Below are 14,756 nucleotides of genomic sequence, written 5' to 3'. Positions count from 1 at the left end.
GTGCCACAGACCCCGGCTCCCCCTCGAGGCCCAGGGAAGTTGCCGTGGGTCCAGGACACAGCGGCCCACCTGCTCAGCAGAAACAGGGCTACAGGCACACTTGGGTCTCACAGACCGGCAGAAAACCAACAGGACACGTGACTAGCTTAGGTAACCGCTAGCACCCATCTAAAGAAAGCCCCAGGCTGGTGTGGAGCTGCCCGGAAGACAATGACCCCTGACACAGCGTGCCAGTCTTTATCTTAGAGAGCTCGGGCATGCTTTTTTATGGCATTCACCCATGCAGCCCTGACGTAAGAGCCTCAACCAGGCTCCATGAACATGAAATGCCAGTTACGGCGAGAAGAGCAGGCTTGCCTTCCTGGGAACAGCGTGTCTCTGCCACACATTCTACAAAATACTCCATTGTAGTGCCACACTCAGTGCTGAGGTCAGCGTTCCTCCTGTGTACATGACCAAGCCACACAGCTGGACCCAGGGGCCTTCCACACCTCCCTTTCCCAGTCTTCTTAGATGTAACTATGAGATTTCAGGATTTCCATTTAAAGGAAGAAGAAAAAAAAAACAAGTCAAGCTTCCTGCTTGTGGCTGTTTTAATGTCAGAGAGGAGCATTCTTAATTACCATCTATTCTTTTATTTATTGGGCTCTACTGAGTAAAATTTTTTTCCTTGGAAGAAAATAGCAAACAGCTGTTAGAACATGGCCACATCCCTTCTGAGCTGCGTGAGCGGCTTTGATCACCAGAGCCACTAAAACCGAAAGGCGAGCACACAAGCGTTTCAGGCCCACATCTCAATCCGCCTCTTTGCGTCTAAGGAGCCGGGAGGGAAGGTTAAACAGTATTTATCTGGAATGATTTATGAAAAAAAGAAAAACATTTTTTTTTTACTCCATTAAAATAGCCTTTCAATTTAACCTCAGGAGGCTAGACCCAGACAGGCCCCATTTATCATCCTAAGTTAAATAACGCACAGAAACGGCCAGGCCCAGCGGAGTGGGCTTCAGAACTATTCCAGAAAGTTGGCTAAAGAGCCAAGAGCAACACGGATAAGGAGAAAGAAACTCTGGCTTGTTTTTAAAGAGCCCAGCGGACCTGTGAAACTCCCTACGCTTGTTCTCACCGTGGGCTGACACTTAAGAGGCAGCGTGTGCTCTGGGCCTTGGCTTTAAATAGCCAATTAAATTTTATGTAGGTCTATCCTGCTCCTCCAGGAGAGCCAGAAATGTGGCAAGAGGGAGGGCATGCTTTCCCACACAGGTGGACTTCATCTCTCCGAGGGGCACGTGGGACTCTCAGGCTCACAGGGGCTTGTCCACCAGGACTCACTCCAAAGAAAGAGAAATGGAACTCCATGAAATCCAAAAAGGACAAAGACTCATTGAATGTTCGGCCTGGGCTCTTCTAGGGCCACAAAGACAAGACACAGGGTTGTCTCAAGAGGGCAAACAGAGCCCAAGGATCAGGATGGTACCTGTCACCACCAAGGCTCTCTCTACAGCCAGACAGCTTGGACGAACAAGCCTCCACTGAGGACCTGCCCAGGTTTCTGTGAGGGTCAGAGCAATGAAAACCTGTCCTGTCACACAGGTAATAAAATGAAAACCCTGTTTAATCACTGAAGGCCTTACTTCAGAACATTCCTAATTAAGGCTCCAAAATAGCTTGACCAATTTTGCGACCAACAAAAAAGTAGAAAATTCGATGTCCTCTCTTCTGTGATTTCCAAAGACACGTGTAAAAATCCTCTGTAGCCTCAACAAACTTGCTGGAGTTTTTGTCAGCAAGGTGTTCCTGGGAAAACATGTGGTTTATTTCGGTCTCCTATCTTCCACTGCCAAGGGATTCAGGGAGCGTTAGGGCGACCACCCACTTCCCTTAGCTGCAGTTCCAGGACTCCTGACACCTTGTAAGGTCTTCCGTGCCTGCACTCAGCAAGTCCTTTTCTGTTAGCACTCGCTAGGCACACCGTGACGATGACCGGATTGGATCAGACCTTGGGTGTGCTGTCTGCTTTAATACCCCCCAGGCAGAGGTGGCACAGACCTGTCTCAGAAGTGAGACAGGACGATTTTTAATTTGAGACTAGCTTGGGCCCACAGAGCTCTGTCCCAAAAACAAAAACAAATCAAAAGAACCAATGACAACAACGAGCCCCAGTGTTTACAATCTTGCTGGAGAATTCCAAAACACAGGCACAAAAAGCTGACTCATCTACAAGAAGGCCAACATGGCATTCCGACTTCCAAAAGGACAGAAAAGGAGGACAGGGTTTTATATCGGGACCGAACACCTCATACTGCAGATTAGGAAACTGAGTCTGATCTCAGGGATACAGAGGCTCAGAGCCAGATGGGAGACAGAGATTTCTAGGCTAATTAGAAGGACAAATGCTGGGAAGGAAGAACACTGCCCTCTCTCTGATGGAGCCTGGCCAGGTAGGGCCTATGGGTGGCATTTTGATAAATGAGTTAGGTGGATGTTGGGGCTAAAGAGGGAGGGCAGTGACTCAAACAGCCCAGACTGAGAATCTGCAGTGGGGTGACCGGCTGAAACAGGGACCTCCTGGCAGATACAGCTAGAACTACAGAAGCAAGCTGAAGCAGGTCTCTGTGGGGTCAAGGCTACCCTGGCAGAAACAGTGAAAGTCCAGGCTAACCGGAGCGGCACAGCGAAATACTGTCTCACAAAGACTAGCAGGGGCTGGAGGGACCCTGTGTACCGGGTGCCACCGCCACCAGGCCTTGGTGTAACCTGAGTTGAGTTCCCAAGCACTCCTCGGAACCTGCTGTGAGAGTCCAGAAAGCTTCACAGCTGGCCAGCAACGCCAAGTCGGGACCCAAGCACACGCGTCTGCTATGGGTTGTGAGAAACAAAGCCTTGCCTACAAGGTGCTCCCATTCTACTGCCATCCTTAATCAGGCAAACAAGTTTGACTTCTCCATGGTGCGCTAATGCAAAAGCTAAAGTGGAAGCCAATGGCTCAGAAGTGTTACAGAAAGAGGGGTTCATGCTTCCAGTAGACCCCTAAGGGGCCAGAATTCTGCTTTCTCCCAGGATTCCCAGAAGTCAAAATATTCACCCTTAGTCTGCAGGCAAAGGAGAGCAAGCTACACAAACTTTGAGAGCTATGATAGCTTCTAAGGAAATCAAGGAGAAGACGCAAACATAGTTAAGAAGCCAGTCTGATTTCCTGCCCTGACCACTGGAGAGGCCATTCTGTCAACTGCCCATACCACCACTCCTGCTGACCCCCAAAGGCACGTAGCGTCTTCTCGTCACCTGCTGTATTGACCTTAGGCGACCAGGCCTGCTGGAAGGCAAAGCCAGGATCTACTTTCCTCTATGGCTCTCCCAGGTCTTCCTACAGTGACCAGCTGAGGAGAAGCCAAACACTGGGAGAACTGGCCATCTGCCTCTCCAGCCGTCTTCCCTGGTGGAGCAGTGTTTGTTTACCAGAAGGGTCAGGAGAACCAGACACACAAAACCTTCTCAGGGACCTTCGCAGAAGGCGGCCTGATGGGGGAAGGGAGCCCCAGGCCTGGGACCCACCAGGCTTTATAACCTTCAGGAGAAGAGAAAGCTGTGTTATCAGACAGAGAGGTGTGGTTTATTTGCATGTTGTTTTCAACATCAAGAAGAGAAACCGCCAGGCAAGAGCTTCCTATAAATGTTGGTTTTGAACTTTCCATTGTGTGGAGGAAGTACCCAAAAAGTCATCCAAGTTCAACACTACAAGAGGCTCGCCCAGCTAGTCCTGAGTGGAAAAGACTGATGTCTACTCCCCTGGTTCCCAAGAGGCTCAACTCTTTATTAAAAATTTTCTAAAGGGTTAAAAAAAAAAAGACAAAAACCATCACTAAGAATATGGTTTGTTCTCTTGTGCAGGAGCTGGTCAGGGAGCTTGTATTTAAAATGACTGCTTTGGCAGCATCTGTACGTGAACACAAAAGTAGTAAGAATAGGTCTAGAAGACCTGATCCCCAGGGAAAGATAGGGCTCATTAAAGACAGATCCCGCCCCTCCCCCCAACACACACTGCCTCTGCTTCCCAAGGAAGTTGCAGAAGCTTCTGGCTTCATGCCCTGCCCCTTCTCAGGACAAACGCTTCCGTGCAATGAGAATAAGTCCACCAGGATGTCCCATCCTGCCCTTGAGGGAGAGGGTCAGACGGCGGCCTTGGCGAATTCTTAGCAAAAGCTTTGAAGCAAAGATAGTAAAGCAATTATCGGGAGCTGGTCTTGTCCCTACAATCCTGAAGCCACGGTCCGTCCCTCCTCCCTTCCCATTCTTGGAATGACTGAACCACCAGGAGGCCTCACTGGCTTGGAGCTGTGGGATGGCCTGGACTCTAGCTGTTCTTAAAGAGCGCAAGGCGGAGACCTAGAGTCTGCTCTAGCCAGGGACACGCTGGTCTATCCATCTGCCTTTCCACAGCCAGTTTAAGGAAAACATCTGTTGTCCATGGGCTGAGGAGGCACACTCTAACCTACATAGAAAAAGACAGATAAAACACCGGTGAAAGAGACGTGTTAAAACTACCAAGCCCTGCCTGTAAAACAGATTCGCTGCAGCATCCCATCAGCAAACACTCGATGACCACCAATCGTCCATCTGCCTGGCTACATGGGGGCGGAGGTGGGGCCCTGAGAAGCCAGCAGCCAGCGGCAAAGGCATATATATAAATGCCACAAATCCTACCTACTAACAGCCCAAGGTGCACCCAAAACACTGTAGCTGTTTTATGTGAATCGTCTTTTTAGTCGTGAAACAAGAAGCATTGTTTCCTATTGCCTCTCTTCACGGATTTGAAGGCAGTTTCTAAGAGGTTAAGAACGCTGCCCAAATACCAGTAGGAGAAAGTGAAATTTTCACCCCGGGCTCAACCTTGACAAGGGCACAGAGAGGCCTGCACAGCCAGAAGGGAGCAGCCACTGCCTAAGGCAGCACGCTAAACTAACAGGGCCATAAAGGGCACAGGAGTGGCAGGGGGGATGAAATGGAAAGAACGGCTATCAAAAATCATGAAGGTAAGTACCCCTGGGTGTTCACGTGTGTGCACGTGCATGCATGTATGAACATGTGTGTACATGTATGCGCATGTGTGTGCACATATGAGCATGTGTATATGAACATGTGTGTGCGTGTATGAGTGTGTGTATGCATGTATGTGCATGTGTGAGCATGTGAGCACGTGTGTGCACATATGAGCTTGTGTGCGAAGGCCAGAGAATGACCTCAGCAGCACCATCTACCTTCTTTATTTTGAGACAGAATCACTCACAGGCCAGGAACTGACCAAACAGGCTAGGAGGGCCTGCCAGTGAGCCCAAGGGATTCTCTTGTCTCCAAGGCCTCGACCCTGAGGTTACAAGTACACTGCCCAGACAGGATTTCTTTTCTTTTTTTAAACATGGGTTCTGGACACTCAAATCAGGTTGTGTGTGTGCTTTTATTTATGATTTATTACTACATAGTGCCTGCGCAGTTTCTGCTCAGATGGTAGCTGTGCGGAGTGGTGACCTTGGCCTTCTGTGAGCCCCTCTAACAGGACACTGTGTATAGAGAGGTGGCTGCAGCCTGGGCTCCTCACAGGTCCAAAAAGCAAAGAGAAATGAATACTTCACCAAACTGGTCTGGCAAGGCAGAGAATACTGGGGGCAGGGAGAAGAAGGGCCACTCCTTCCAGAGGGCAGAATTCTCAGCCGGTGGCAGGTGCTTTCCCAACCTAGTCTACAGTTCCAGAAATCAGCAGCAGCTTTGCTCACTGGAATAGGAAGTCCTATTCCTAGGCCAAGTCCTTGAAAGATGAATTCCACAGCAAGGAAATCAAAAAGGGACAAAGGCCGTTCGCAATGTGCGATCCAATTGGCAGTTTTAAAACACAGCCAGCCACTGTGAGGTTCATCTTTCTCTGAGACACTTAAATTCACACTCCCTGAACAATGTTCTGTGAAATAAATATAATTTACTGAATCACATCCCATAAATGATTAAATGATGGGTTACCACCGTTAATGCCGACTATTAAATTTCAGACACTCTAGCCAACAGAAATAATGAACGGATTGCCTCCCTGTCAGAAACAGGTGTGTTCCAGAGGGCTGTCTCTGTCGGCTGCTTAGAGTCAAGACCGATTTTCTCCCTCTACAATCAACAACCAACGCCGGGACCGTAGCCAAGATAGAACACCAAAGGTGAGACAGAGGGCTGAGGGGTCAAGAGGGGCAATCTCTGTTCTGGGGACCTCGACAGGCTACACCCCCATAACGGCAGGGCGCCTTAGTCTCTAGCAACAGATGCTTAGGCAGGGAGGAGACTGAGGCAGGGCTCTCCGTAAGCAGCAGGGGTGCTAAGGTTCCTTTCATGGCGCCTGGGATGTAGGGGTGGAGCTCTTGCTTCACTTGGACAGGAAGCTCACTTGCTCCCAACTTCCTCATGTAGAATTTTGATGGCTTTCTCAGGATGATGTCCATGGGTCCAACACAGGCTCACACCAGTGAGAGAACTTGTTGGGATAGCAACAAATTAAATCACAATCCACTGAAAGTACCACCCTTTCCTCCAGTGCCACCGTGAACATATATATTACACATCTTTAGATGCAGTTATACTCGATATACATAGGCATGCTATGTATAATACATAAAATACACATACACACGTGATGCACCATGGGAAGTCACAGTAAAACTGCAGCTAAACCATCCATGTCACTATACGTACACGTGACTCATTCATAGATCTGAAAAACAGATCACTCAGAACCAGAATGATCGATGAATGATGCCCCGTTGTGAGTGAGCAGTGAGGTACCTGAGCATACAGACCCTCTCTGTAGATCTCATGTCACTGGGCCATCAGTGACCTTCCCAATGCCTGCTGGGCGTGAGGATTGAGGTACCTGAGCACACAGACCCTCTCTGTAGATCTCACGTCACTGGGCCATCAGTGACCTTCCCAATGCCTGCTGGGCGTGAGGATTGAGGTACCTGAGCACACAGACCCTCTCTGGACATCTCATGTTACTGGGCCATCGGTGACCTCCCCATTTCCAGGTGCCCACACCCTTGAACAAACCCCTGGCTTACTGGAACTTCAAAGGTCTCCTGGGTGTCATCCAGCATCTGGATTTTGACGGTCATGAGTTTTCCTGAAGGTGTGGGCGGCGGTTTCTGTCCTCGTTCCAAGGTGCTGATCCCCGAATTCTCCGGGGCCCCCAGACGTGATGCAGGGGTGGGCTTCTGTTCTATTTCTCCCATGATGAAAGCAGCTTATATGATATCTGCAGAAAACAATAAGAGAGATGGATCAGAAGGAAAGACTCCTCCACGTAACTCTTGCTGTGTCTCTTCCTGCTTTGAGACTCTGCACCAGGTGAGAGACCCTCCATGCTTCTCCACACAGGAACCACACACTGCAGCCCTGGGTGTACCTGCTGCCTGAAACGTCACAGTTAGACATTCAGGTCTTTCTGCATGGGGTCCATGTGCATTTTTGCATACTGAATGTCGTATTCCTTCCTAGCTTCACGGTCAGCTCTCAGTTACTCATGCGACAGACTGGGTTGGGTTTTGCTCTGCCATTGGATATCTCCAATCACCAGCTCTACTTTCTCTACCTTTAAAGTCGGGTGGGAAGATGCAAACAGGACCTGGGCTCTATTATTAAAGCCCACTAATTATTGTGTAGGGACTCGGCCCCATACTAGAGAATGTGGTCATTCTGCAGACGAGAGGACAACTAAGGCTCCCCAGTTGGTAAACTGAGGAAACACACAGAGAGAGGCAGATGAAGACTGAACAGGGCTTTGCTCTCCATTCCTAAAACTCATTCTTTGTTTTGTTTTGTTTTTCGAGACTGGGTTTCTCATAGCTTTGGAGCCTATCCGAAACTCGGTCTGTAGACCTGGCTGCCTCTGCCTCTCAAGTGCTCGGATTAAAGGCATGCGCCATCACCGCCCAACCTTTAACCTGTTTTGATGGCAAGAACTTTGCCATTCACCTCCTTCTTGCCATCCAACCTCTCCAGCTTGCCCCCTTTTCCAAGAAGCCACTGTACATATTATAAGTATGGACACAGGCATTTTTCTACAGCCAGACAATCCTCTGTGCTCCCCAAGCAGTCTGCCCTTCTCTGGGGGTACCCGCCTCGGTCCTCTCCTCCCATGCTGTCGCAGGCTCCCCCAGACTGAACACTCTTTCTTCACCTGGAAACTTAACTGCTTTAAACCTCCGATCAAATGTCACTTCCTGGACACTGGGGGCAGAGCTTGGTGCTGTGCTCACGGTTTAACGGCTCCATATGGTCGAATCTTTTTACCTCCCCGCATGCACACGGCACAAGAAACACCCCCCAAAGTCCCCAGTCTTGAGTGTCTCCGTTCTTCAGTACCTACTGAGTCTCCATTTGGCACAAAGCTCAAAATGGCTGCTGGATGACTGACCATCAGCAGGGCAGCTGTCTGGCTGCAAATTCTGTCATCAAGTCACACGTGAAAGAGACGGCAATTCTGTGTCAAGTCACACGTGAATGAGATGTCAATTCAAGCTACAACAGTTGGTGTGGGGAGGGCGGGGGGTCTCTACCCAGGAAGAGGGGGAACTGAACTCAGTTTGACATCAAACCTTGGATAACACATAAAAAAGCAGGAAGCACAGATAGGAAAGACGTTCCAGATAAGTGCACAGCACTTTGTGGGGGAACCTAAGAGAGTGTGGGGCTGGGGAGAGAGCTGCTGGCAAAACACACTTGCCAGGCTCATCCCCGGGACTGAGGAAGCAGAGATGGGAAGACCCTCGGAGCACACAGGCTAACCACAAGCAGATCAGTGAACCCCATGTTAAGAGAGATCCTGTCTCAAAAACAAGGTGGAGAGCAGCTGAGGCAGACACCCCACATGGATCTGGGACCTCCGTGCATGTACACTCCTACATACATGAGTACATGTCTGTACACTCCTACATACATGAGTACACACATGTACACTGCTACATACACGAATACGTACATGTACACTCTACATACATGAGCGCATGCATGTACATTCTACATAAATGAGCACATGCATGTACACTCTACATACATGAGCGCATGCATGTACACTCTATATACATGAATACATACATGTACACTCTACATACATGAGCGCATGCATGTACACTCTACATACATGAGCGCATGCATGTACACTCTACATACATGAGTGCGTGCATGTACACTCTACATACATGAGTGCGTGCATGTACACTCTACATACACGAATACATATGTGTACACTCTACATACATGAGCGCATGCATGTACACTCTACATACATGAGTGCGTGCATGTACACTCTACATACACGAATACATATGTGTACACTCTACATACACGAATACATACGTGTACACTCTACATACATGAGCGCATGCATGTACACTCTACATACATGAGCACATGCATGAACAGAGAAGGAGCCGCTGGAGGAGGAAGGAAAGGAAGAGATGAAGAAAGGAAGCAGAGGGAGAAAGGAGGGAGGGACAGAAGAAAGAAGAGGAGGGGGAAAGATATGGCAAGTCGGAAGGATAGTGTGAACCAAGACTAAAGAGTGCGAGGTAAACTTTGTCAGTGGGCCAAAATTAGACAACCAGGACCCTCAGAGGCCTGGCTGAAACCAGTCGGCAGCACTGAGCCACAAGGACAGGCACAAGGACACCACTGAAACACAACGTTAGGAAAACGGGGCAGAAGAGGACATATGACGTGGGAACTAGGGGGAGGGTGGAGGGAATCCAACTTCAGAGCAACTGTGATGACTCATACATGAGATAATAACTTGGACAGAGAGATGGAAATAGAAAGATTGCATGATATGTCCGCTTTTGTGGACACAATTACGTGGCTAGCAACTGGGAGAATGGGAGAGATTGGGACGATGGGAAAGAGTGAAATAGGGCAAGAGGGAGGCAGAGTACGGGAGTGGCCCATCTCGGGCTTTCATGGAGGGAGGGATGGGCACAGGCTCCGGGCTCAGCGCTCATCTTACTCTGTGTTTTAGTTAGGGATTCTAATGTTGTAATGAAACACCACGGCCAAAAAGCAAGCTGGGGAGGAAAGGGTTTATTTGGCTCACACTTCAGCATTGCTGTTCATCACTGTAGAAGTCAGAACCGGAACTCAAACAGGGCAGGAACCAGGAGGCAGGAGCTGATGCAGAAGCCATAGAGGAGAGCTGCTTACTGGCTTGTGTCCCATGTCCACCTTCTAACAAAACTCAAGACCACCAGCCCGGGGACAGCACCACCCACTGATCACTAAATGAGAAAATGCCTGACAGCTGGATCTCAAGAAGGCATTTCCTCAACTGAGGCTCTTCCTCTCGGATGGCTCTAGCTTGTGTCAAGTTGACACACAAAACCAGCTAGTACACTGTATAAGTAAAAATCATGGGTATTCACACCAAAGGGGGTGATTACGGAACCCCCAAAGCAAAAACCATGTCTTACCATGAAGGTCAATGGAGGACAAGAAGCCAGAAAGAATGGAGAAAGAATGGAGACAGAGACAGCCAAGAAGGGGGCATCACAGGGTCACGAGGTGGCAGGCATGGAGCAGGGACTGCATCTGACACCTCTGGAACAAGCCCACACTCCAGCTCTGAACCTTGGCTGGTAAGCCTCATTCCAGTAGGTTCCCTGCCCAGCTCATCCTGCTCCCTCTCCTGTAGAGGCAAGTCCCCAGAAGTTTCTCAGGAGCTTCCTGATAGGACTTACATCTCTTCACGGCAAAATCCTTCACAGTCTCAAATACACAGAGAGTGGTCCAGAGACATCAGAGCAGAGCACAGAGCCCCACCCACAATCGATATCATTGTCCCCTTCATAATCTCACAATACACAGAGTGGTCCAGAGACATGAGCAGAGCATGGAGAACCACCCACCATCTACATCACTGACCCCTTCATAATCTCAAATACGCGGAGTGGTCCAGAGACATCAGAGCAGAGCACAGAGCCCCGCCCACCATCTACATCACTGACCCCCTTCATAATCTCAAATACACGGAGTGGTCCAGAGACATCAGAGCAGAGCACAGAGCCCCGCCCACCATCTACATCACTGACCCCTTCATAATCTCAAATACACGGAGTGGTCCAGAGACATCAGAGCAGAGCACAGAGCCCCGCCCACAATCGATATCACTGACCCCTTCATAATCTCAAATACACGGAGTGGTCCAGACACACCAGAGCAGCGCACAGAGCCCCGCCCACAATCGATATCATTGTCCCCTTCATAATCTCACAATACACGGAGTGGTCCAGACACACCAGAGCAGCGCACAGAGCCCCGCCCACAATCGATATCATTGTCCCCTTCATAATCTCACAATACACGGAGTGGTCCAGACACACCAGAGCAGAGCACAGAGCCCCGCCCACCATCTGCACCAGACTCCAATGATTAGGATCTATATCCCATGACCCACCAGAAAGGGACATGAGCACATTTTAGGAAGTTCCTTGCCACTTGCTTGTCCCACCCCCATTACCCCACAATGAAACAGGTGAGAGGCCACTACTGATTTCTAATAGAGCCCTGAAAAGCTGGGTCCCAGGACAGGGAACAGTGAGTTACAGACCGGCTTTAGGAGGACAGGCCACTCCTTCCTACACACCCACTACAGATTCTACTCAGTTAGCCGATGTCTTTTAGTCTCTGACACAAATAAACGTTCACCAAACTCCTACAATCCGCTTGGTTGTGCGGTCTAGGCTCTAGCAGCTCACCTCAATGTACTGGAGATAAGACTGCCAACCTACAGTTCTGAGTGTGGTATCTTCTGTGGAGCAGAAGACAGAACACCCAAGGGTGCTCAATGAGTCAGGTGTGGGTGCTGATGTATGAAATCGACTGGGCTAAAGATCGTCTTCATCAACCACGCAAAATGACTTCCACAGATGTGTTCTTATTTGATGTCTTGTGGTTAAAAGAAATATTCTTCCCTATTCCCAGCCGTGTGTGTGTGTGTGTGTGTGTGTGTGTGTGTGTGTGTGTGTACTGAGTGCTGAACCCAAGCCAGGGAGCTGATGCCAGGCAGGAAGGGAGGGACCCTATTCTCCCACATCACTCCCCCACCCAAGCAAGGTGCTGGAGTTAGGGCCCAACCCTCCCAGCTCTCCCATCCCCCAGCACTGCCTACAAACACACACCTTTTGTCCTTATCTCCAGAGAGGAATGCCTTCAGTCCCGAGACCCTCCGGTGTCTGTACACTCTTTCTTCGCACTTTGGCGTCTAAGCCTCTGCTGGAGTCTGTGCTGAGGAGACCTGGCATCTTAACGTTCCTTCTCTACAGCCCTCAGCTGACCCCATCCTGTACCTACCTCTGAGTATCGTCATTTCCCAGAGGATGTCATACTTGCCTTCTGTTCATGTGCTAGCATGTGGTCGGTTGAACATAAAAAGCCCTGCTGAATTCACATGGAAACCCAGGCAGGTTCCCAAGACACACGCGAAGCGAGCCCAGAGAACATCACAGCCCAAGTGCTGCACATCCAAACGAGAAACCCACAATCCTGCAGCGTTGTCTTCTGGGGAAACAAGCCTGTGCATACATTAACTCTGCTGACTTCTCCAGAATCCCCCGAGGGACCGTCAACAGAGGACAAGTTACCAGGTCTGTGGCATTCCACATCTGAAAGTTAGGAGCTTACAGAGCTGCCTTGTTCCTCACGGCTCCTTGAAACGTTACTTCAACCGAGTAAAGGAACAAAAGGTTTGTCTGGCAGAGAAAGAAGCTAGAGCTGTCCTTCCGCAATATCCCTGCTGAAAGAGTTCCTCTTGGAACTCACCCAAAAGCAATAAGGAGCTCAACATAAAACACACACTCCTTCCCTGAGATGCGGAGACATCTGGACTCCCAAGGGGTGGCCAGACTTCAGGGAAGGCCAGAGAGATGGGACGTGCCTGCTGCAGATCTCAGACCAATGGAAAGCCTGGTTTTCCTAAACAGACAGAACACCCCCGGCTACACCGGCAGTGGTGTTCTCAGAGTGCAGAGCAGCTTCCCTGGGCACCGGCAGAATGCAGGGAGGAACCCCATAAGTAAGCCATATGGAGAGGGGAAAACCTCACACTGAGGCAAGGGAAGGCTGAGACCACAGGATAAACACTGCCAGCCTTCACCAAGTGTTTCTGTAACACACACCAGAAGGCAGAAGAACACCTATTATTAGCAGGGGCAGAGCCCTATCAGCCTCCTAGGTGTGAGATTCCTACAAACAGCTAGCTGATGAAACAACAAACAAACAAACAAAGCAAACGGGGAGACAACCCCTCCTCTATTACCCAAGATGGCTCCCAATAAGATACTGGGAGAAGAAAGCCAGCAGTGGGCGGGGCACACCTGAAATTCGAGCTTTTGGGAGGCAGAACCAAGAGCACAGTTAAGTTTGGAGCCAGCCTAGGGCTACATAGCAAGACACCCCTGTCTCAAAATGACAAAAACAAAACAGAAAGCAGTCATACAAATGTCAGAATGTCACCAACTGAAATGTCACTTGCAACAGACTGAAATTTTGCCCAGAGTGCACTCGGTGGCACACAACTGAAATTGAAAACCTGGAGGCAGGGCAGAGACAGGAGGGTCTGCGGCTCGAGGCAGCTCCACCTGCTGAACTGCCCAAACACACCATCGTAAATCCGCAAGCTTCAAAAAGTGAATGAGATCACACACAAAAGCAGATAAGGGCCTAGGAAAACCAAGATCAGCAGCAGGAAACAAGCAGTGTAGTTAAAAACAGGAATAAAATTCCCAACTCCAAATCTGAAACATTACCAACCCAAAACTTTGGTAGACAGCGTCTCACTAGGTAACTCTGGCTCCCCTGGAACTTGCTAGGTAGACCAGTTGACCTCAAAATCACTGCCTGCCCCTGTCTCCTAGCAACGGGACTAAAGGTGTGCAAGAACATGGCCCAAATCCAACTTTCTAAGCACCATGATGGCTCCAGTGGGAAATTCCAGATCGCACCCTGTGTGACAGTCTGGAACACTCAACACTTACATTTGGGCTATCCACATAAGATGGAACGGCAAGCCACCTTGTGTTCGGAGGGTAAGAGCTCATCCCAAAATATTCCGGTATCTAAACAACCCACGAGCTATCCCACTTGAGGTCTTGGAGATTTGGGATAAAAAAGTCTCCAGCCAGTATCACAAAAATGCGGGCCAAGTGGAAAGCCACTAAAAGGAGCTGTGTTCAGATGAAATGGTGGGCACTTAAGGGAAAGTGCTTAAGGGAGATAGAAGGGCTGAAAACGGAAGAAAAAAAACAAGATACAGAAGACAAGGTGTGATCTGCATGCCCCAGAAGACTCGGGAAAGGGGGACCAAAGTTTAAATAAAAAAAAAAGTTGTTTAGGGCATGATTTAGGAAAACATTCCAGAAATAAGAGACAAGTTTCTAGCATAAAAAAAAAAGCACATTTGAGGATGGGAGACGGCTCAGTAGGTAGGTAAAGCACCTGCCACCAAGGCTAATGACCCGAATTCAGCACCTGGGACCCAAAAGCATGGTGAGATTGTGCTGTAACAAAGCCTGCCTGAAGATCAGAGTGCGGAGCCAGCCACGCTAGTCAGCCAGAGAGGCCGGGCATTCAGTGGAGCAAAGAACTACTAGTGGATGGCTGCTCTGCCTCTCTGGTCTTTCAGCATTTACCCCTATGTCTGTCTCTGAGTTTTTATTATTACGACTGATTAGAATTCACGC

The 14,756-nt window shown here is 49.4% G+C and overlaps 1 protein-coding gene across 5 annotated transcripts in view; it reads right to left on the bottom strand.

Annotated features, from left to right (window-relative positions):
• The window catches only part of Farp1 (FERM, ARH/RhoGEF and pleckstrin domain protein 1), a 232,939-nt gene that overhangs the window by 160,489 nt on the left and 57,694 nt on the right, over nt 1–14,756 (bottom strand). For all 5 annotated transcript variants that reach the window (XM_075950066.1, XM_075950069.1, XM_075950065.1 and 2 more), the window contains exon 2: nt 7,092–7,285. In XM_075950066.1, coding sequence (XP_075806181.1) covers nt 7,092–7,262 — 171 coding nt within the window. In that variant the 5' untranslated portion in view covers nt 7,263–7,285. The remainder of the gene's footprint in view (nt 1–7,091; nt 7,286–14,756) is intronic.

The sequence above is a fragment of the Microtus pennsylvanicus genome, chromosome 15 (genome assembly GCF_037038515.1).
Source record: "Microtus pennsylvanicus isolate mMicPen1 chromosome 15, mMicPen1.hap1, whole genome shotgun sequence".
NCBI lineage: Eukaryota > Metazoa > Chordata > Mammalia > Rodentia > Cricetidae > Microtus > Microtus pennsylvanicus.
This window is presented reverse-complemented; position numbering and strand designations above follow the sequence as displayed.